At 35.4% G+C, this 24790-nt stretch overlaps 3 protein-coding genes across 3 annotated transcripts; 1 reads left to right on the top strand and 2 right to left on the bottom strand.

Annotated features, from left to right (window-relative positions):
• The first annotated feature begins 7928 nt into the window (after positions 1 to 7928).
• Positions 7929 to 12315, top strand: LOC129297118 (cation/H(+) antiporter 28-like). The gene is made up of 4 exons (XM_054935489.1): positions 7929 to 8281; positions 8391 to 9386; positions 10378 to 10971; positions 11448 to 12315. The coding sequence occupies exons 1-4, from the start codon at positions 8096 to 8098 to the stop codon at positions 12054 to 12056; spliced, it is 2385 nt and encodes a 794-aa protein (XP_054791464.1). The 5' UTR covers positions 7929 to 8095; the 3' UTR covers positions 12057 to 12315.
• A 697-nt stretch (positions 12316 to 13012) lies between these two features.
• On the bottom strand, positions 13013 to 14140 carry LOC129297119 (cysteine proteinase inhibitor B-like). The gene has a single exon (XM_054935490.1). It carries the CDS (start codon positions 14057 to 14059, stop codon positions 13661 to 13663), a length of 399 nt encoding a protein of 132 aa, XP_054791465.1. The 5' UTR covers positions 14060 to 14140; the 3' UTR covers positions 13013 to 13660.
• A 2442-nt stretch (positions 14141 to 16582) lies between these two features.
• On the bottom strand, positions 16583 to 24655 carry LOC129297120 (uncharacterized; the record flags this gene model as incomplete). The annotated part of the gene is given in 13 exon segments (XM_054935491.1): positions 16583 to 17367; positions 18110 to 18734; positions 18885 to 18971; positions 19250 to 19967; positions 20059 to 20137; positions 20758 to 20840; positions 21102 to 21180; positions 22475 to 22563; positions 22637 to 22729; positions 23293 to 23342; positions 23443 to 23611; positions 24299 to 24612; positions 24615 to 24655. Coding segments are annotated over 13 exon segments (2569 nt in total), but the record flags the coding sequence as incomplete, so codon positions are not given.
• Between the last annotated feature and the right edge of the window lie 135 nt (positions 24656 to 24790).

The raw sequence follows: 24790 nt of genomic DNA, 5'->3' as shown, positions 1-24790 counted from the left end.
TTTTATGTAATTTTTATTTTAGATTTATAATTATTATCTAATAATAGTACTATTTTTTATATTAAAGACGTAAAATTTACTTTTGGCTTCAAATTATATTTTTATTTCATTCTTTTTCTTCCTTTTTTTTTAGTTCAATCATTAACACTAACCACGGAAAAAGATACAAAGGGTAGAAACTAAATTGAAAGTGTAAAAAAAAATTAGTGTCAATTAATCAATTTAATTGTTACGGTTTTTTGCTGGAAATGATCTTTATGAAAAAAAAAGGTTTTGTGAGTTTTTTTTTATAATAAAACAAACAAAAGTTAATCAAGTTGATAAAGATTTAATCAAGTCATGGGTTGATGGAATCAAATCCAACTGTTGATGTGAAAATTTTGTAGGTGGGCAATCTATTATATCTATAAGTGCTCTTTAAGCTTAGAAATATATCCTGACTTTGATAAACTTTTAAGACTTAACTCATTGAAACTTTTTTTTTAAAAGAAAGAAAATGAATTATATTCAAAACTTTCTTACATCAAAAGGTAATTTCTTCTTTAAATTGTAGTTTGCTTTTGGGTAAAATTTACAAATAAGTAGTCTGATAAAATTTAAGGACATGGGTAATTTACTACTATATCTTTGAAATAAAGGTCTAGATATGATTCCTCTAAGACTACTAAACATCATGGATATTTTTTTCAAGTCCTAAGAAATGATTTTAATAGTGTTGAGACAAAATGAAACACCTTGAATTGGTCCTTGGCATCTGTGATAACAGTCAATGCCTCCTTGCACGTAGATAATACCTCTGAGTAGTTGAACTATTAGAGGATTTCCCTAAAACAATATAATAAAACATGTTCCTTACCATGAGTGCAAAGTTTACTGAATTTGATTTGTTTAATGAAACTATTCTTGTGAAAGATGCATGAGGGAATTTTTAAATACTTTTCTTCATCTTCTAGCTCTAAAGTATAGTGCCATGTAATTTTTCACCTTTGTTTCAAGACCATTTGCATATCTTGATATTGTATTATAGTGAACCAAATACTCTATATCCTTAAACACATAGGACTAATTGACATCATGTTCGTTTTGGCTAAGAAGAAGCTGTACAAAAGAATTACAGTCTGAGAACTCAAAGATGTTAGGTAAGGTATACAAGCCCTATGAACCACCTCATTATGTGCCTCCCACATGAGTGAAAAGAAGATTAAGATGCACCTTATAGATTCCCTCTAATGATCATCTTTAGGGTTAGTTCTAGAAAACCATTGTTGAGCTAAATATTAAAAGGTGTAGAAATATCACTAGATTTAATGGCTAAGGGGCTTGAAAACCAAATTGCCCTAGACTAGGAGCAATAAAGGAAGAGGTGATCCATGCTTTCTTTTGCAGCTGAACAAAAAGGACAATAATGAATACTAAGGACATGGAGATTTTTGAGGACATTCCTAACTAGAATAGCGATATTAACAATTTTCCATATTGTCAATAATATATAGTGAAGTAGTTTAGTCTTCCACATGACCTCCTAGATATGGAGCGGATTCTTCATATCCTCATAGTTAGTAGCCAAGTGATAACCATATTGAATTGAATAATAGCCTATCCTGGAGATTTTCTAAATTATGGAGTTTTTTTTCTTCAAATATTGAGAAATATAAGCACAATATATTTTCACAAGCTTGGGGAGAGTACAATCATGACAAAAATTCAATGTTCCAACCTTTCAAATTATGCTTAATCTAATTCGACACCATCTTGATTTCTGACAATGGAGACGTGGTTTACAGGTATGCTAACTCCTAATCTAATTTTCCAAGAAAGATGTGATTCAATGAGATATCTTGAATATAATATCCCCTTCCAGATCCAAGATAAACCATTTCCTCCATAAGAGATGAAAGCTCCTTGACTACTTATTAACTTCTTCCCCAAAGCTTTGTTCAGGATACTTCCATTATCTGTCTTAAGTAGCCTCCAGAGATTTCGAGCAAGTAAGGCATCATTAAAAGGTTTAAACAGATAAACTCCTAAGCCACCATATTTAATACAGATATCCTTCCATTTCAGGAGGTGATATCTATTTTTGCCATCATTTAATCCGAAGAAAAAATTTCTACAAATACTATCTAGCTGCTTACACTAAAAAGAAGGTAGCTTGATACATGAAAGTTGATAAACAAGAGATGAATGAGCAATTGAATTTATCAAAGTTACTCTGGCCACCTACGATAATAAAAAACCATTCTATCCTTGCACTTTCTTCTTCACCTTCTCTAGTAGTTCATGATATATATGTAATCTTTATTTTCCTGCATTAATCATAACACCTAAGTACTTCCTTTGGTAGGGACTATACTTGACAGCCAAGCTTGCAACTAAGCTATGTTTGAGAGATAAAGGAGTATTTTGGTTGAAGGTTACTTCTAACTTAAATGTATTAACTATTAACCCCGACATCCTCCTATATATATTAAGTGCTTCCTTGACTGCGTCATAATTTTCCAAATTTGCTCTAAAAAAGAAAATTATATTGTCCACGTACATGAGATGTGAAACTGGATCACACCCTCTTACCAAAGATATAGTGTCCCATTTCCTTTTCAGCCTGAGATCTTCAATAATTTTTTAGAGAACATTAGCTCTTATGATGAACAAGTAAGGCAATAAAGGATATCCTTGCCTTAATCCTTTAATGGACAAAAAGACTTTGATAGTTGACCATTGATAGAAATTTAGTAGGTCTTATAGATACACACTACATTATCATATCAATCCAAGATTGAGGGAATCTCATTCCAATCAATACAAATCAAAGGATATCCCAAGTATTGAAACACATAAGCATACATCCATCACCAATTCAGTAAAAGACTTCACGTTAAATAACAAGAAGAAAAAAATATCATTAGTCATCACATGATCCTCACACACTACCAATTCTAGATCATTCTTTTTATAACACATGTCATTCTCTTATTGATAAGACCACACTATAAATATGTATACACTATTCATTGTAAAACGCGTGCATGGAATAATACTTAGATTATCCATTATCCATTCTGCTCTATTATAGTATCAGAGCTGTAAGATTGTCAGGCATGTCTGGCTCACCTTCATCTAGTTCTTTTATCTCCTCCATTAACCTTTCTTTTCAATCCACCACCAATATCGCCACTAACTTTTTTCACTTATATGGCACGGCCAAATTATGCCATACCTCTATGGCCAATAACTTTTTAGCTATATTGATGTTTCTATACCATCACTTTTGGCTAAAACTCTTACCGGACTTTCCAATCAAGATTACCTTCAATGGTTCCAATAGGACCAACTCATTCTTTCCATTCTCATAGTCTCTATTATTGAAAAACTCATTCCATAAGTTCTCTGTCACAAATCTTCTCAAAATCTGTGGCTTGCCCTTGAAACACTATTTTTGTAACAAACTCAAGCTCACCTTGTTCACCTTTATCAACAAATCACCACCATCAAAAAAGGTGGTGAAACCATATTTGAGTATTATCGTCGAGCTACCATATTGGCTGACTCTCTAGCTGCAGCAGGCAAACCTATTCTTGATAATGATGTTATTACTTATTCTTTGGCTGGCTTAGGTCTTAAGTTTAACACCATAATCACATTTGTAACTACTCAATGCTCTGCTCTCTCTGTTGAGGAAATCCTCAATCATTTACTTCAATATGAAGCTTGAATGAATCATCATGATTCCGTTCAACTTCCTGTTGAAATCATAGCTAATATTGTATCACGAGTGTCTTACCCTAACACATTATTGTCTCGAGGTGGTCGTGGATACGGTCGACAATCGTATCATCCCTCTGCTCGTGGATGTAGCAATAGGTACTCCACCTTTCATAGACGTGGCAATAGATTTCATCAAGGAAAAGGAGGACATTCTTACTTTTTCCAACCTAACAACGATCCTCTATGTCAACTTTGTGATCACTATGGCCATACTACTCATACTTGCAATTAACAGTACAATCAAGCCCTTCAAGCACTACCACCACCATCCATTGCAACATATTACTCTGATTACTCTACCGTACATGATTCTCTGTGGTATCTTGACACTAAGGCCACATATCATATGACTAATGATCTGTCCAACCTTAATCTCTCAACTGCTCCTTATCATGGCTCTAATGTTGTTCATGTTACTGATGGCTCACCAATGACCATTCAACACCAAGGCTCTGGCACCCTCACCATAAATAATGGCAAGTTTCTTCTCTCTAATCTTCCCCACACTCCTTCTTCTATAAAAAATCTTCTAAGTGTTAATAAATTCTGTCGTGATAATAATGTATTTTTTAAATTTCACTCTAATTTTTTCTCTATAAAGGACAAGCAAATAATGACCCCACTTCTTCACGATCCAAGGTATAATAACATGTACCCACTCACTACATCCTTATCACAACCTTAAGAACACTTTGGCATCCACACAACTATCCATCACTGGCATAATCGTCTCGGTCATCCAGCCTCACACACTGTTCATCATGTCATCAAGAAATACAATCCCCCACTTTTCAAGTCATCATAACCAACATTGTGTCCTGCTCGCCGCACCTCTAAAAGTCATCGATTACCTTTTCCAACATCTTCAAATCGCTCTAATTTACCTTTTCAACTTGTTTTTTGTGATGTATGGGGTCCTTCCCAATCATTTCCATTATTGGTTTCGTTACTATGTATCCTTTGTTGATAACTACTCTCGTTATATTTGGTTTTATCCTATCCATTCTAAAAGTGAAGTTCGTTCTATTTTTCATCAATTTCGATCACTTGTTCACACTTTTTTAATTCCACAGTACGTTCTTTTCAATTTGATTGGGGTAGAGAATTTCGATCACTGCACAAAGATCTCATTACCTTAGGCATTCACCATCACATTACCTTTCCACACACACATATATAGAATGACACAGTAAAAAGGCATCACCGTACTATTATTAAGAAAGGTCTCGCTCTTCTTACATGCACATCTGTCCCTCAAACTTATTGGACCTTTGCCTTTGCCACTGCCTCCTATCTAATTAATACACTCCTAAGTCTATCTCTACAAGGCTCAAGCCCGTTTGAACTTTTTTTTCCTCCAAAAACCAAACTACTGTATCTTAAAAACTTTTGGCTCTGCATGTTGGCCTAATCTCAGACCTTATACACCTCACAAATTAGCTCCACAATCACTCCCTTGTGTATTTTTCAGCTATGCTTCCAACCATTTGGGCTATTTTTGTCTCCATTTACCCACTGGCCGACTTTACACGTCTAGAGATGTAATTTTTTATGAAGCCCAATACCCCTTCTCTTTTTATGTCACTAACAGCCCACCAACCCTTATTACACCTTACTTAATTTTACCTTACTTCCCAGGCCCAACTACACCAAGCCCAGCACTCACCCCAAACATAATAACTCCTCCATCTTCTCTTAATGCTGTCACTTCTAGTCAATCCACCAGAGCTGTCTCATCTCCCTAGTCCTCACCTTCCAACACCTCATCGTCATCCTCTCCAGCACCAACCCCATCGCAACCTCCTAAACATCCCATGATCACCAGATCTCGTACCAATATCTTTAAATGCAAAGCTCTACCTGACGCCTTTATCTTGCGCCACCTTCTCAAGCCCATCACTCCTCGAGTACTGAACCACCAACCCCCAATTTAGTCACTTTTGCTCTTCGATTTCCAAAATGGCATCAGGCTCTCTTCCAGGAATTTCATGCTTTACTTTCTACTCACACATGGATCTTTGTTCCTCCCTATAAATCCATGAACGTTGTGGGATGTAAATAGATCTTCAAAAAAAAAAATCATGCCGATGGTAGTCTTGATCGATGCACAGCTCGCCTTGTGGCTAAAGATTTCTACCAACAATCGGGCATTAATTTTGCCAACACATTATCTCCAGTGGTAAAACCGCACTGTTCAAGTCATCCTTTCAATTGCTGTCTCTCACAGTTGGCCTCTCAAACAAATTGATGTTCAAAACACGTTTCTACATGAGTTTCTTCAAGAAAATGTTTACATGAAACAACCTCGTGGGTTTGTCCATCCGGATTATCCTCACTATGTCTGCAAGTTAAATTGTGCCATCTATGGTCCGAAACAAGCTCCACGAGCTTGGTTTGCTCGGCTGAGTTCTCGATTTCAACAATTAGGTTTTCAATCCTCCAGGTCTAATTCTTCCTTATTTATTTGTACTAATACCTTCTACACTGTGTATGTCCTAGTATATGTTGATGACATAATTATCACTAGCTCCTTTACTACTATTGTTTAAGACTTGATTTCTGCTTTGGGAGAATCTTTTCCTATTAAAGATCTTGGCAATCTTCACTATTTTTTGGGTGTTGAAGTACTATCCAATCACTCTAGTCTTATTTTATCCCAACGAAAATGTATTCAAGATCTCCTTGTCAAGGCTAAAATGTCCAAAGATTGCCCTGTTTCTTCACTAATGGGACCTAATACGCATCTTTTCACTTATGACAGCCCTTCATTTCATGACCCATTACTCTATCACAGCATTATTGGCAGTCTTTAATATCTCAATTTCACTTGTCCAGATATCACGTTCGCTGTAAATAGAGTTTGTCAATTTATGCATGACCCAAAGGAAACCCACTGGACTGCAGTCAAACAAATACTTTGTTACTTGCAAGGCACCTCTCATCTTGCTCTGCACATTCGAACGTCAACTTCACTTACCCTCTCTACATTTTTGGATGCTGACTGGGGTGGAAATCTAAATGACCTACGGTCTACAGGTGCTTTTGCCATTTTCTTTGGTCTAAATCTCATTGCCTAGAGCTCACACAAGCAACAAATAGTTGCATAATCCAACACAAAAGATGAATAAAAAGCTATTGCTACCACTACCAGTGAACTAATTTGGCTTCAAAGTCTCCTTTATGAACTTGGCATTCACTAGCCTCAAGCACCCTTTCTCTATTGTAACAACTTAGGTGCCACCTATCTAGTTGCCAATCTTGTCTTCCACTCTCGAGCTAAACACATCTCCCTTAATTATCATTTTGTCCATGAACATATGGTAGCCAACCTGCTCCACATCTTCCATGTCTCTTCCAAAGATCAATTAGCAAACATCCTCACCAAATCTCTTCCTTCTTCTCACTTTGCTGCTTTAAGATTGAGTCTCACTATTCTTCCATTCCAGTTTGACTTGCGGGAGAATGTTGAAACACATAAGCATACATCCATCACCACATCAACAAAAGACTCCACGTCAAATAACAAGAAGAAGAAAATATTATTACACATCACGTGATCTTCACACACTACCAATTCTAGATCATTCCTTTTGTAACACATGTCATTCTCTTATTGATTAGACCACACTATAAATATATATACACTATTCATTGTAAAACGCATGTATGGAATAATACTCAAATTATTCATTATCCATTCTGCTCTATTAGAAATCATGTCAAAAATTACATTGAATCCTCTTAAACTTTTTATTTCTATGCATATATTGAAAAAATTTCTTCCAATTTCCATACAAATGAAATTATCATTTAATTTTTAACGTGATATCAAAGATAAGCTAGCAATTAAATTGTATAAAATAGGTATTATGTCAACAATTAATTTCATTTACAACAAATAAATTAAAAAAAAAAGAATAACATAATTTTCAGAACAAATAGAGAACAAGATAAGATTTTGGTTTTTTGAATAATAATTAAAGGAATATAATATGTATAATAAATTGATTAAGAAAAAGGTCAAACATAATTAGGAAATAACTTTGGCTTATCCATATTTTCCGTTTTCTCGCCGTCTTCTTCTCACCCTCTAGAAATCCTACAATTGACGATTGTTCTCCACAACTGTCTCCTAAAACTAAGCTATCAAATGATGACCACTCACCCTTGCAAAAGCTTTGACAAAAAAAATTGAAGGAAAAAAAATTATTGAGAATTAATGATAACTGCAACAAAAATGAAAGTGAAGAAGAAAAAGAAATGTTTTTGGTGAGTTTGTATTCAAAGAAGAAAGAAACAGAGGAAGCTAGTGCGAATCAAACCAGCCAAGATGTCAAGTTCTACCATGAATAACAGTTTCAGGTTTGCGTTAGACCCATGTTCTGAGAAACTGGGTTCACTCATGTTTTCGGTAGGAAAAAACTTTGCCATCTTTATGGGGATGGTAGTTATTTGCAATGGCGTACATTACCTACTAAAACCTTATTCACAACCACGCATTGCTTCTGACATACTCGTAAGCTTCTCTCTCATTTAAATTACCAACAGAATTGGACATATTTTTCCCAATAATTTTTGGAAATCAAAGGGATTGAATGCTTCTAATGCTGTTCACAATGATGCAGGTAGGACTGATTGTGGGGAACATAGGGTTTCTACGTAATGAATATGAACAATTCAACAAGACCTTTGGATTCATCATTGATATTGGAATGATATGTTACATGTTTGCTTTAGGGATAGAAATGGATCCTCTTGTGCTCATCAAGAAACCTACCAGAGATGCTCAAGTTACTTATGCAGGGATAATCTCTACATTCATCATAGCATGTGTTACAACTTCATTTCTTCACTATTTTCCTAACCAACACAAGATAGGATTCACCCTTTCTTTCTCTACGCTTCTCTCCAGCACGGCCTCGCCAGTGCTGACCCGTCTATTGACGAGCCTCAAAATAGGCAAGTCTGATATAGGGAAGCTTGTCATTGCAGCAGGGATGCACTCAGATTTCATATGCTCTTTGATCATTTCAATTGGCTACATTGCTATACCAATGCACAATTACTGCATTGACTTGAATGAGAAGAATCACATGAGAAGGATCATCGCCACAAGTTGTGCACTTTTAGTGCAGGTGCTTTTTACATCCTTGGTTTCGCCCTGGTTTGTGAACTGGGTTAATAATGAAAACCCAGAAGGGAAACCCATGAAGGGTTCACATTTGGTGCTTGTTATAGCCTTCATGGTCTTAGCATGTGCCATATCTCCCCCTTATGGTTATAATGCAATTCTAAGTGCATTCATGGCTGGGATATGTTTGCCTAGAGAAGGAAGAGTTTCCAAATGGGTTATCAGCAAAATTAACTATTTGTTGACCACAATTTTCTTCCCCATATTTTTCCTGTGGATGGGTTATGCAGCTGATCTAAGGAAGTTTGAGCCTGGAAAATTAGATACATGGGCAAGACTATTCTTACTTATTGGGACAGTTATAGTTAGTAAAGTTGCAGGAATACTTCTTTTAGGGATAATAATGGGATTCAATTGGAATGATTCAGTTGCAATTGGGTTGCTCCTCACCATCAAGGGCCATTTTCATATCTATTTGGCCATCAAGGCAGTAAGTGAATTTTGATTTCATGGTTTCTTTCCTCATTTTCTCAGTTTCCAGGGCTACAAAGTTGCAAAAGATGAAGTCTCTGTGATTGTAAATTGGTATTTCCAGCATTCTCTTGATTAGCATTAATGTACAAGTATATTGAATCGGGACCTTGTGAAATTTAAAAAATCCAACATCTTAAGACTCACATTGAAACTATTAATAGGATATATCGACTAAATGGTGGGACTCAAATAGTAATGGCTGCAGTATATGTGTGAGGGTAAAAATGGTTCTACATATTTAAGATTGAGAGAGGCATGGATATACAATTTCTGAGATTTAACCAATAGGAATCAAACCAAAGTCCCAATGATAGAATGTCACATCTAAATATTGCCTGCTTTGCAAGTACGAACTCATTCCATTCATTTTGAAAATTCAAGACTTGAACATTAGCACCTGTTGGTCCTCCAAAGATATCCTTAGATCACATTTGTTTGTTGGAATGGAATGGATTAAAAAAATAAATATAAAACTAAGATAATCAAAGGAGATAGATGAGCACATTCATGAGGGGAAGGAGTAATTTAGTTCATGGAATTAAGAATTATAATACATGAGATTTTTGAAAGGTATAATGATTCCCACATTTATAATATATATTAATGAGTTTTATCATGCTTATTATGGGGAGAAGGGTGATTTAGTTTTTTTTATCTTTATATTTTTAATCCATTCTATTGCATTCTATTTTAATAAGCAAACGTGATCTTAGTATCTTTGGCTTCTCCACTGCTTCTATACAATTCAAGTGCTCAAAAGTTCAATTTTATTTCTCCGCAAATGATCGTCTATTGCTGAAATTAGTATCTTGTCATAGCCGAAGGCACATTTTAATAAGCTGATACCATGCATCAAGTAGGCCCATCAATTTTCTATGAAGTTAAGACAAACACAGCAGAAAACACATGCATTAATCATTGATTTACTCTTGGTCTTGTGCAATCAGATGCAATGTGGAATCAGTACATCCACCGGAATAGTGATGATAGTCGTTATATTCCTCACAATTTTGCCTTCCCCAGCAGTAGTAGCACAGATCATAAAACGCGCAAAGAAAAGAGCACCTACCCATAGAATGGCTCTTCAATTGCTCGATCCAATGAGGGAATTAAGGATACTTCTATGCGTCCATGGACCCCAACATGTTCGATCGGCGATTAACTTGATGGAGATCACAAGAGGCACAGCAGATCCTGGAATCCTCGTATACGTCACAGACATGATAGAGCTCACAGGGGGAATCGCAGCGACAATAGAGGAAGTTCAAGGAGCAGACACGTTGATTGTGAAGGACAAAGGTGTGGTGGAAATGAGAGACAAGGTGACTTTATTGTTCCAAGCTTATGTAGAAGAAGATGGTGATGGGATAACACTTAGAAGAACCTTGGCTCTCTCAACTTTCAACAATATGGCCCAAGATATAGCCAATTTAGCAGAGGACTTGATGATTGCCCTCATCATAATACCATTTCATAGGACACAGCGTGAAAATGGAACATTGGATTCAGGCAATCCAGGGTTCAGACATGTGAATAAAAAGGTAATGTAATCAAAACCAAGCTTTACATGCTTCACAATATTTGACTAGACGCATATTTTCATGCATTATATTGAATAATATAACATGTTATGTGTAACATAATCCATAGAATATAGAACATTTATTTTATAATGTAAGAACTTGAAGAACCTGAAAAAGATGTTCTTTACCCCGTATGGTTCAAATAATTAAAGACAACATGTATTGGATTAGTCAGTTAAGACTTTGATAAATAAATAGACAGAATTGTTGGTTTAAAGGAAGAAAGGAAGTAATATTAGTTCGGGTATAATATATCCAAGACAAGAGTTTGTTCAACTGTTAGAATCAATAGAAAATTAAAGCTCCTAGGTTCTTCTTCATCTTCTTCTTTAACTGAAGTTTTTTTTTTTTTTTCCAATTTTACACAAGAAGAAATTTTTTACTCTCTGCATTTCTATCTTAATTCTCACTGCAATAGCTATTTTATGGAACAGTTATTGTCAAATGCTCCTTGTTCTGTGGGGATTCTAGTGGACAGAGGAATTGGATCCATTGAGAAGATTTCAAAATCTTGTGTATCAGTACAAGTGGCAGTCATTTTTGTTGGAGGACAAGATGATAGAGAAGCTTTGGCCTATGCTACTAGAGTATCAAAGCATCCAGGAATTAAACTCACAGTGATAAGGTTTCTGGTAGATACTGGTTCAGATGTCTTAATATATGCAGGCCACAAGGTCCCTTCAGTGAAGGAGGAGGAAGAAATCCAGCTAGATGACGAGTACTTCGCGCAATTCTATGAAAGACAAGTGGTTGGAGGTCGGATTTCGTACATGGAGAAGCATCTTGCAAATTCAGCAGAGACCTTCTCTACTCTAAGGTCATTTGAGGGTCAATATTCACTTGTGATTGTGGGGAGAGGAGGAGGAGTGAACTCTATTTTAACAAAAGGGATGAATGATTGGCAACAATGTCCAGAATTAGGACCAATTGGAGATGTTCTTTCAGGACCAGAATTCTCTATGAACGTCTCTGTTTTGATAATCCAGCAGCACAAACTTAGAGGAGAAATAGAAGGGCTTGATGAAGATTTCTCTATAATGTAGTACAAACTTTTGAGTACATCTAGTTTATAAGTTGGCTATACAAGTGAGTTGCATGAAAACTCAATTAGTGAGTGTTTTAGATAGTGGAAGGTACTTATACATCCGCCTTGATAAATTTTTATTGACTCTGTAGCTAGTTGTACACTATATGGCTTTTAAAAGTTGTGATGTAGGTGCATCAGATGTATAGACATTGTAGGAGATACTAATTGTAGCAGAAAGAAATATGCAGAGTGTAAAGATGATGTAAAATTTGAAAGATCAGTATCATAATGTTACAATAGATAGTTTGCATGTTAAAATTAAATTAGTATTCTAATGTATGAACTGATTGGCTTGATTTGATTTAATTTTACACTTGAACAAAAGCAATTCAGATCTATGAACGCGTTTAAAATCTAGCCTTTTCTAAATGAATTTCACATTTCTTCTAATGAGAATCATACCCATAAAGTCCAAGTTCTCATTTCATATAAGCAAACAATTGAGTAATCCAAACATCTTATATATATATATATCTATATAATCATACTGTTTTAGCTTTTAAGTACTATTCCTTCTACAGCATCTATGATGATGGTTGTAAAATGTTTTACATAATTTCTTTTCTTCTGTTAATTTATTATATCTGATAATGATCTTTTTTCAGAACTCTATACCCTCCTTAGGTTTTTTTATTTTTTTTCCCTGGGATGGGAATTTTCCTGTTGTTTTTCATTTTAATTTATTAGTTGTTTAATATGTGAAGTTAGTGAAATTGAAAGCTTTTGGGGGAAAAAAAGTTGAAAGCAAAATATGCCGGTCTCGATGAGTAGATGACATCAGCTTGCTTCGTTTGCATGTTCTTAAATTTCCCTCCAAAAATTTTGCTTCAAATATTATTTTCTTTTTTCCTAAACAAAAGACACTTGCTGAGTTATTATATACAAGTTAATGTTCCACATATTTTTATTAATATTACACGTTGAAAAGAGCAACAAAGCTCCTCTAATTTGTTTTTTAAAAAAAAAAATACTATATAGAGGTAAAAACTTAAATAGCCAACTCGACAGAAAAACTGAGCCACAAACATGAATGGATCCTGAAGTAAAAGTTGTAAACCATGAACGTTGATGGAAACAACACTACTAAACATGCCCAAAACTCTCTGTAAATTGAAACATATCCAAACAACTCTTTCGTAACAACCTGCTAGCTATGAAATTATTCCTCTAACTTGTAAAGGAAGGCTCATTTCTAAATTGAAAATGACTCCAAAACCATAAACCATGAGACATATTTATAAGCTGCCTTCATCAAACTGCAAGAAAGAACCAAGAGCTTCTCCAATCGTTTGCACTATGCCAAATGTGAAAAGATCCATTGGCAGACAAGTTGCATGAGAGCATATTGGCACATGGGCTATTCTAAATTTTTTATAGTAGCGAAAAATGACACCATTTCTGTAGAACTATGACAAGTCCTTGAGGATTCCAGATCTGAGGTTGACTGAAAGTATATCAGAAAGTAATTCCCATAATATTGTACAATCCGAACCTGGCCTTGAAGTTTCCAGTATTTGTTGATGAGCGCCTGAAACTTGAAAGGATGAGTCTTTTTGCTATCTAGTTGAGATTTGTACTGGAACGAGAACGAGCAAAGTGAAGGAGCTGCTTGGAATGAAGCCAAGGCTTGACCACCACCTCCGAATCGAACATCCTCTCTCTCCTGTTCTGCGACGCCGAGATCTTGAGGTAGTACTTTATCCCCGACACCACTTGCCTCTGTGCCTCCACCACTCGTCTGAACTCCAGCGGCTCGTCCGGCGGATTCCACCACAGTCTCAAGCTGCGGTTGTACTCCTCCACCGAAAATCTGCCTAGCTGCTGCACCTCGCTGTTGGACTTGACGTCCGGAATGTCAGTCTTCCCTCCCACAAGGGGTCCTCTATTAGCATAAGAAGGCGTAAACAGGAGGGAGATCAGAAGGATGAAGAAGGCCCATGAGTTCATCAATGACGCCATGATCGACGAAGCTGCTCGTGCTTGCTGGGAGTAAACAAGCGAGAGGCTGGTTTGTTTGTATATAGGGGAAGAGGATGGACAGGTGGCAGAGGGGGACGCAAACGGCGTGCCGCGTATTCGAGGGAGGGAAGGTAAACGACAGAGAGACGTTGAGTTTTTGATCGAGTTATCAGGCGGCGAATGGGTAGGATTTGGACATATCATATATGTGATATGGATGATGGTGGGGAAGCAGAGAAGAATGAGGCTGAGTGAGAGCCACGTCAGAGAGTTTGCATGCTGCCAACGCAATGCCAGGCTGCCACGTTGCTCTCTTCCATCTCTGGACTTCATGATAGAATTTTAATTCTTTGGAACACCGTAGGAATGGGTTCCATTTAATTGCCCATTGTTTCTGTCCTTTGTATTATTAAGCGTTTCTGCTTTCTGTTTTTTGATATGCGTGTAGTTTAATCTAAGTTTCAATGGGTTTAAATGGTCTAATATGTAAAATAAAAAAAATAAAAAATCGATATAATGTTGTTCCCTAAATCCCAATCCCCAAGTATTTTGGGTTTGATTGGCACGATTTTGATACTTGCTTAAGAAACTTAATAGACATTTGATCATTCTAATTTCTAATAATTTCCGTACTCTTGTCTCAATACGGGATTATAGACTTGTTAATCCGTTTAATGTCTTAAATTTGAGTAAACTTCATAGTACGAGAGACAAGCAATGGTGGATTGATTTTCTCTAATATTTGATATTGCGGAGACATGTAATAAAGCCTGCTGGGAATTTCTTCAACAAGTAATGCAACGAATGCAATTCGCAAAAGGATTTGAATCATTATGCGATGGATATCTACATAGTTTCATATCAAGTTTTATTTACCAGTAAGCTCACTAATCTTTGTCCCCAAGAAAAAAATTAATAAGGTGTTTAATTTTTTTCATTCAAGTTTTTTTTTTTTTTTTAGGTAGCCCACCCAGTTCACTGAAGCTTTGCCTTGACTACATTCGGATCCGACCCGCGTCGCGCACCTAGCATGGTGGGTGAGTCTCCCAACGGAAATTTTTTGCATACACAAGGCTCGAACTCGAGACTTTGCTTAAGCAGAATCGAGCCGCTTATCACTCAACCAACTCCCGTTAGTTTTTCATTCAAGTTTATGATGCATAATAAAACGAACGTTTGGAGTTTGAAAGAATAAATTTATAATTTTACGCAATATGCCTAGTTATAACTATATTATACAAGTTCAAATCGTTGTTGCAATAATGACAATACATAATTTTATTAGAAGACAATTTGATTTTGATTTTGATTTTATGCATCATGAGAGAAAAGATTAAATAGAATATGAGATAGATCATCACATTTATGAATGTTCATCCTTTTCATCATTCATAACATCTTCATTAGGTATGACTCATATCCGTGATGTTATTAAATATCAACTTATATATTATTATTTTCATTAGTTATTATAAAATTAATATTTAGTATTTAAGAATTATATCTTTCTCTTTTATTAAATTTATTTGCACTCAGATATATTGAGTTATTATTTACGTAAATTAAATTGTTAATATTAATATAATTTAAATTTCGATAATTGATCAAATATGTAAGTTAAATAATATATTTTACTTCTTAAATAAATTTAAAAAATTTAATAATATTATATACAATTTTATTAACAAGTTAATTTTGAAAAGTAACATCATTTATGATAATTTGAACAGTTAAAATTAATTTTGACTAAATCATTAAAATAACTTCAATTCTATTGAAATAAATTTCAGAAAAATTATATCCAAATAAATTGCATTATAAAATAATCAATTATAATTAAAATCAATCATATTAATTAATATTTTCATAATTAATTATATCTAATTAAAATTTAAATGGACCCCAAATATATAACGATTATGACCATTTATGATGCTCTGCATCAGTAAACTGAAAGAAAACCTCAAGCTGCATCCTTTGGAAAACAACGACATGAACACCATGAAATACTCCCTTCAATACTATTCATAAGACAAACTTTTTAATCTTATTAATAAATCATATTAAATTTTTACAAGTTTTCTTCATCATTAAAGCTCTCGGTAAAAGAAATTAAAGGGGAAAAATTAAAACCTATTAATTTTGTAAATAGAGTCTAAAAATTTTGAAAGTTTTATTGGTCCTAGCAAAATAAATAGAATAACCCAACGAAAGTAGAGGTCGAAACTAAAAAGTGATGTTCATGGATCAAAATAATTACGAAGGTAACAACCGGTCATGATCAAAGAAGAGCTAGGCTTCTCAAAAATAGCATCTATTTCAGGGGTTGATAAAGAATTCTATGACGATGAAAAATCACTGCAAGTGTAAAACCCCAAAAATTCAGATGACAAATGTCTTTTAAAATTTTCCCTCATCCATCACCACAATCCATTCACATAATGATAATAATATATATTTGAAAGTCAATTATTTTTATAATCTCCAGATCTACAGCTCTTGAAATATATTGAGTGAACAATATGAGAATTCCAACATTGGTTTACTAATCCTTACATTGGGTTTTCAAATATTCAGCAAATTGATTACAATAAAAAGAAATTAGAAAACAATTAAAATGTCCATGTACTAAACGGATTTTGAGGGAATTTGAACCCTATGGAACACCAACCACCCACTACTTTGTGGAGAGGACAAACTGAGCCAGTTCAATTTTCAAATGGTAACATCTCAGCTCACTAAGGCTGTGGTACACAATACAACTAGCAACATAAGCCATAAATCCGACACTCCATTTTCGTGCTACATAATCATCCAAAGGCCAAAAAAAAAAAATCTTCATTCTACAGCAATGGTGACCTATACATCAGATGTAGAAAACTACTTTCTAAAATAAAATACATGTAGGGGAAAAAATGAGACAATTCTAACCCTAGATGAAATCTTGCGGTTTTAGAAAGGACCTCAACAGAAGCAGCTTGTTTCTTCCCGGAAAACTGAAATAGTTCCAGAAGAAAATGCTTCAGCCAAAAAATCAGCATCACATAGAGCACCGAATGGCAGGTAGTAACAAGGGGCCCCCATAGAGATGAAGCTGTCTCTTCAAATCGAAAGAATAGACAGTCCCCACGTTAAAGAATAACCAAGAATGAAATGGTTGAGCATTTCAAGCTTTTGATCTCTTTTGCTTTTGAGGAATAAAACGGACCCCTTGCTTACGGAGTTCCAAGGTCTTCACCTTGCCATCCTCCAAGGTAACAGATATTTTTGAAGTCCCTTCAATTACATCAGTGACCGATCCCTTGTGCCTGAATAAAAGGTGAAAATAAAACACGTTGACTGTAATGCACATCAAATTTTTAGAATAATTTTGCTCGTACAAGCAAGACAAATGTCTCTTGGAAAAGAATTCTATTTGATTGAATCATTACAGGCAAGCATATCAAATTTTCATTTAAAAAAAGATAACCAAAAGAAGCAAACTTCAGGAAAATGTATGGATCCTCAAAATCAGATGATAAATACAGGTACCATAGTAGTTGCATGGCTTCTTTTCAAGAGATCTATATTGCAACGAATAACACACAATTATGTCTACATAATACTCCTTTTTCTTCTTTCACATCTAGAGACTCATTTGCTTGGAGGATAAAAAGGGCAAATTAAAAATGCAGGGGAAAAAGGATCTTTACAGTTTGGACAGAAAAAAACACGCCAAAGCCAAACAGACAACTCAAATTTCAAATTGAAGGATTAAGTAAACAGAAGACAAGTATGTAAAGAAAAGGGATATGTTATACCCATAAAGTCAATACCACAATTTTTTAAAATAACAAAATGCACATTCATACACCAGGAGCTTTTGTTAGATATTGAAGAGTCCAAGGAGAAACCAATAAATCAGTAGTAATAAAAGTGAAGTTCAGGATAAAATCAAAAAAGAAGTGAAATCAGGGTATGCCAAATCAACTTCCAAATGTTATTATTTTCTTTTTGGCCTGAACTACGAAATATCGTTGATGCATGCAAAAGGGTAGAGAAGAAACCAACCAAGAATTGTCAGATGTCTGCTGAACTTCAACTCTCTTTCCAATGGCATCTTTACCTAATCTCATCAATATCCAATTAGCACCCATGATTTCATCCATCGGACCATCTTGATGCAATTGTGCTACATCTTCACCCTCATTGTTCAACACTTTCTCCATGAAAGGTGAAGGTCTCTTCCTTTTTGACCTCTGTCCCTTGATTGTAATCTTATCATCTTCACGATGAAGAGAATTTTGACTTTCGATACTAGGTTTCTTAAATTTCAATCTCAACAAGGGTTTAGAGTCTTTTGGCAAAGAATGGGATGGTGTATGATTAGCATTGTCATCTGTTTCATCATATGCATCAGACCTGCCTTCTGACTGCTTCCCCAAAAACATCCTCTCACCTTGTGACATAGTTTGTACAGATCCATCTTGACCAGTCCTTCCCTCAGTGCGGCGCTTTCCAATCATGATACGAGGTCGATCTATGGGACCAGATTCACTCCTATCAGCAATATTGCTCCTAACAGAGCCTGAGTTCAATTCAGAAACTTCTGCCTTGACTTTTGCAGGCTTTATCAAATTTCCTTCTCTACCTGAAACCTTTACATCTTTTGATTGACGAGAATCAACTCTGTTTCCTGCAAGTCCCATGTGCTGAAGTTGTTATTTCTCTTGGGCAACTAAAGTAAAATGAAATAGATCTCCAAATGCTAACCAATGATAAAACAGCAAGTTCTAGCAAAATATGTTACAGAAATAATCCCAAAATATTTGCAACCAAACCCTACCTTTACCATCAGCATTTCTAGCCATGCCATCATGTCTGTCTAACATAAACTTGTCTCCTTTCCCTGATTGGCTAATATCTTCATTGCCTGGTACGACATTTGAAGCAAAAAAATCAGACACAAGAAAACAGAGGGGGGAGACTCTCTAATGTTCCAGAAAATACATTTGGACTCATTTAAAACGTAATTACAGCTTATTCCATAATGTGTAAAAGATTGTTCGCTATTACCATGCATATGGGAGGCAAATCTTAAATAAGAAATTGAACATAACACACTTTCATAACACTGTCCTAAAATCTCCCATTCTTTAATTAGGGGGGAACAAAAGGTTAAAAAGGATTAAACTTCATCAAGATACATACCATTAGTGCTAACCAGATCTTGATCTCTTTGGCAACTTGAAGTGTCAGACCGTGGAGAATTAGTGACATTAATTTTCCGTGCCCCAAAATTTATAACCAACTTCTTCCCCTTCACATTCTGATTCCTATCACCATTTTTTCCAGCCTCTTCCTCACTATCAAGAGTTTGAGCCTTACTGCTTTTAATTCGAACAACTCTAGGTTTTCTCTCTTCATCACTGATCATCACCTCATCTACAAACTTCTGTTTCAAAATCCCTGGCTGATTAGCATAACCTTCAGTTTGGCTCAGGCTTCCACCAGCAGGTGAAGAATAAACATCAGGAGCTTCATGTCTGTGGGATTGGATATCATCATCCAAGCTATGCACAGATTTGACATCACTATGTCCTTCTAAACTGGGATCAGTTTTCCCAGTCATAAAAGGTTGATAATCCTTTTTCTTGGCAGACTTTTTGCTTGAACATTTCTTTGCATAATCTTTTGTCTTCTTTGGTGAGTGATCAGAGAAATTCTTCAAAGAGAACTTAAAAGATCGCACAGATTCAGTCTTTGCTTTTACAGGCTCACTATCCTCATCATCTGAATATGGTGAAATAGAAAATATTTCTTCTTGAGTTGGTAAACCAGCTGCAGCCCTCAAGCTGGCAATTAAATCTCTGTCAGTAATATCTCTTCTCTTCCAAAGTTCTTTAACAGCATCCTCAAGATCCTTGACCTGCAATAGCCACAAACTATGAATATGGAATTGCAATGAGTTCCTTTCATTAGAACGAAGTAAGGAGACAGAGTCAAAGCATACCACATACCTGATAACATTCCCCACGACATGTCGGACATTTATACTGTAGATTCCCATCCACTTGAAATTGAAGATATTTTTCATCACTGCAAAACTTTCCTATAAATAACTGATCTCAAGAAGCCCATTGATAGAAAGACAATAAAGATGGTGCTTTGCAAAATTGGCAAAATAGAAAATGCTGACTGCTCAAGGCAGGAGCTGTAGACAATCAAAACCGAAAATCCAAAGTAGCTACAAATACTGAATAAGCTGAGCCACACAAGAGACAATTCACAACTTCCTATTTACATTGATAATGATAACAATTTCCTTTTATACTTTCTCAATAACCTCCAAATACATGGTTGCACACCGAAAATTAAATAGCTAATCCACTCAATATCATAAAATATTAGAAGCAACAAGGATGAAAACTATCAAGCTACAACATAACATTATTGCAAGCATTTTGCATGAATAAATGTGCCAAACTATTTTTTATGTTAAATTGAAAATAAATAAAATAATATTTTTAAAAGTCAGAACCTATTTGTTACATTAATTAAATATTAATAAGAATAACCAGTGACTGTGGGTAGATGCAAGAATAGACCAAAAAAATGCAACACCCTATCAATCAGAATATATATCTGAAACTGCAAATATTACACAGCAAAATCAGGGGATCTTCACAACCTTTTAAGGTTAGTACGGGTAACCTAACCTTATATTATCACACTGGCAGTGCACCCAACGCTGGCAAATATCACAGCAAACCATTGGTGTCGATTCTGAATCTCTATAGACCTACAAATAACCCAGTGAAATCAGTCTACTTTCTTATTTCTTTTCAAGCCTTACACTTTCTCTTGTGCCTATAATCATCCCAGTCTACATAGAAATATTTAGTTATGCACACACAAATTCCTATTTTATAAAGAAAGCAGGGTGGACGTAAACCTGTAGAGAACCCTATGTCAAACTTCAAATAGTATTTCAAAAAAATAACTAATATATGCATACAAACTGCTTCACACACTTCAATTGCGCAAGACCAAAGATCAATACCTTCAAACAAACAGGACAATAGTTTCCTTTCACAAACAATCTGCCACATGCATCACAGCAGGTGTATCCGAGAAACCACCTAAGAATCCAAAAGCCAAATGGTAAGTCCATGTCTCAATTTCAACATGCAGGATCTGCAGGAAAAAAAATCACTAACTACCTAACAGGATGAAAACATGATGGATACATAAACCAGAGCATTCATACAACCTTTGGAGAATGTACCTAATGAAAGACATCATAACAACATAGGAACTCATGTTTTTCAAACAACAATGAGACTTATCCTCCTTTAAATTTCTCAAATGGTATGAAGTACTAACTACTGGATTCTGTCACCTTGATGTAAAACAATGAAGGGAAAGGGGGAGGGAGAAGGCTGAAAAATACTCAAAAGTTTATTCAACATTCCATAGGCCAAAAGAAATATCAATGTTCACACTCTCAAGAAGTTATTCATCTTATACAAAGTGAAAAAGCACTAAACCATCCTCTTATCAATCTTATTAGAAGAATCAAGAACCTTACGCGCGACTAGCAGGTCTCCATCGATCATGCTTATAGATAAGCAAATCATTGCGCGGACTAGTTGGCTCATCAAGTGGATAATTATAGTTTCAGTATTAAAAATTTTAAGGATCCACCACTAGGGTGTGAGGACTCTGTGTGTGTTTCCTGATTTGTCTGTTACTGCAAGGATTTAACCGTGTCAATTCACAAAAAAAAAAAAGGGCCAAAAGATCTACAGGCCAATTACCTGGCGCTGCTTATAGAGCCCTAGTCCTAATCCTAGAAACTCTAAACTATTCATTCTAAAAGATAAAGATAAGATAATCCTTTATTCAAATAAAAGATAAATCCTAATTCAAAACAAAATTAATCTAAAAAACAATCTAGATAATCTAGATGTCCTAATTTAAAAAAAAATCTTAAGATAATAATAAAATAATCCTAACCCTAATTATTTTTCCTATCAAATCTACTAGAAGTTAAAAGAGTTTTAACCATTAATTTGGCTTCTAAATATATCATTGTCAATTTCATTCCTTGATATCAACAAGTTCAAAAGCATACTTTTTCCCTACTTATTTACTTTTTTTTTTTCAGTTTTCCTATTTAATCTATCTACTAATCTATAAATTTTGTATGAAGTCAATTATGTGGCTCAAGTTGTAAATAGTGTAAACTACGTCCACAGATATTCACCAGTTTCCACAGTATTATACACTAAAATGTAGCTTGCATATATACATAAAGGTTGAAAAGGTAATGGCCTATCTCAAATGGTAAATTAGTCATGCCAAGAGGGTTAAATGAAAGAATGAATGTTTGGAATGCCACAAGTGAAGTGTAAAACAAAGGCATATTGATACCTCACACTTAGACCATTTCCTGGAACATTGGATCCACAGCTGTGACATCTTGTATGTTTTGAGCACAAATAAGGCCCAGAACTAACATTCTGCATCATTCATAAGCATAAATTAATTATATAAAATTATTATGAGATCACTGATAAGTGATGCAGAGTATACCTTGTGAGGAGGATGTAGACAATAACAATGATAACGCGCATCACACCTTTTGCAAAACATGAACTTACTTGGATCTCCTGTCCTTCTACAAGCCTGGCAAAAAAGCTAGATCATAAGACTATTATTAAAATAAATAAATGCAACATGAGTGCACTGGCTGCTTAACTTCTAAGAATCACCAATATTCAATTAATCATATAAGAGCTGTAACCACTCAAAAAGAAGGCAATAATCGATATCATTGTCTATGCAGCTTCAAAGGCAGGAACACAAGAGTAAATAAAAACAATTTAAGCCAGCACAATAACAGGATGTGGCATAAGGAGGGAACACCAAGCCCACAAGCCCACTACAACAATAACTCGCAAGTAATCTTACTGTCTGATCACTTTTTTTTTCCTGATGGAACCACTGTCTGATCACATGGACAGAAGAACATTGAGTGTAAAATTATCTGTCGCCAAGTCCGTCACTCAATCAATGTCTCAAATTGTATTGTACAAATTATAAATTAATATTAAAGAATAATCCAAAATCCATAACAAATTGTCAAAGATGCATCATTTTTCACCCACAAATTCAAAAACACACAAGTCTCTGATACAAAACAACATGAAAAAAGGACAAGCTCACCAGCATTGCACATCATGCATTACCTCACAAATTCGGCAAGCACGACAAGTCCATGAACTCCAATGAAATAAATCTACAACAAAGACCCAGAGAATAAGAATATACAATACTTGGGAAATGGTAATAAATGACAGCTGGACCATGTTAGGATATGGGCAGATATATCTTCTTACCTCTATGTTGAGCCCAACTTCTCAAGCAGCTCCGATGGTACTTCTTGCCACAACTTTTGCAAGAAAGCATTTTTCTAGCTCTTTCACTTCCTTCATTTTCAACACGATTGCACATTCGGCAAAAGACTTTGACATTCAAGTGACCATGCTCTTCTCCTGCAAGATTTCCCTGATGCATCCTATATATATATATATATATAATCGAACTTAGTTAAAAAGGAAAAATTCCACATGCTATCACGCATGCAAGTCCTAATTACACGCACTCAAAATTCAACACGTGTGACTTAAGCTTATAAAAAAAGTCTCATAAAATTGTATGCAAGATCATTTATTCAGCCATTTAAGATAGTGACTTCAAATTTCCATTCTTCAACTTCGCATTTTACAGGATACAGACATCTAATCAGAGTCAATGCAAAGAAAACAGTATCAAGCTTTTTTCCCCTCTTCAGCATGTCAAGCACCAAAACAAACAAGAAGAAATTTAATAGATCAAAACAAAACACTCCTCTGCCCCACCGACCCAAAATAAAATGAAATTAAAAAGATTACCTATACCATTTGATAGTACAGCGTCAAAAATTAAATTTAACAAAACTAAAGAACTTTATGTCCACGTGAATATATCTTCAGTAAACTCCCATCAGCAAAATTTGAGAGTAAAGGAAATCGAAGTAGTAAAAACATGTGGGACACAAACAAAACAATCAAATTTCACAATTTAGCCAGCTATATTTCATAGAAAAAGCATCGAAGTATCATCTCAATTCACCCACACGTATGCACAGCTATAAATTAACAAATCCAAACATTAAAGCAAACATCAACCCAGAAATTGCCCCCAAAACCTCACCACTGCATCCGCTGACTCAAACTGACGGGCGTACTCCTCGGCAGCAATCATTGCGGCAGCCCCCTTCCGCTGCAACGCAACCCTTTTAGCCTTAGTTGACACTGCCTCATCCACCTCATCAATAACGGGGACCCCATCAGCCGCCGCCGTTGACTGCAACTGCCGCTGCGGCGGCGGCGGCGGAGGCACAACCTTAGGGACCGCGATTTGCACGGTCCGTTCCCTTTCTGGAGCCCTAATTCCCAGAGGATCCTTGAGAAACTCATCGATTCTAGCCACATCGTCCAGGAACTCATGCTTGGCCTTCGATATGGGAGGGCGCGAGGAAACCCTAGCGAGCAGAAGCAGATTCTGCGACTGAAACACCCAAAAAAAAAACAGAAAAATATAAACTTTGTGAGATGGAAATGAAAAGGAGAAGAGGGAGAGAAAGAGCAGAGTTTATATTATAGAGAAGGCGCGAGAAGAAAAGAGAAGTAACCATGTAATTGG

This window comes from Prosopis cineraria, unplaced genomic scaffold (assembly GCF_029017545.1).
Source record: "Prosopis cineraria cultivar Desert tree isolate PC_DT_omini unplaced genomic scaffold, ASM2901754v1 PC442, whole genome shotgun sequence".
Lineage (NCBI taxonomy): Eukaryota > Viridiplantae > Streptophyta > Magnoliopsida > Fabales > Fabaceae > Prosopis > Prosopis cineraria.
This window is presented reverse-complemented; position numbering and strand designations above follow the sequence as displayed.

Excerpts from the sequence above, each read along its gene's own strand:
- LOC129297118 (XM_054935489.1), top strand. The coding sequence starts at position 8,096 with ATGTCAAGTTCTACCATGAATAACAGTTTCAGGTTTGCGTTAGACCCA. Across the intron at positions 8,282-8,390 it reads GCATTGCTTCTGACATACTC|GTAGGACTGATTGTGGGGAA; the intron begins GTAAGCTTCTCT and ends ACAATGATGCAG. Across the intron at positions 10,972-11,447 it reads TCAGACATGTGAATAAAAAG|TTATTGTCAAATGCTCCTTG; the intron begins GTAATGTAATCA and ends TTTATGGAACAG.
- LOC129297119 (XM_054935490.1), bottom strand. The coding sequence starts at position 14,059 with ATGGCGTCATTGATGAACTCATGGGCCTTCTTCATCCTTCTGATCTCC.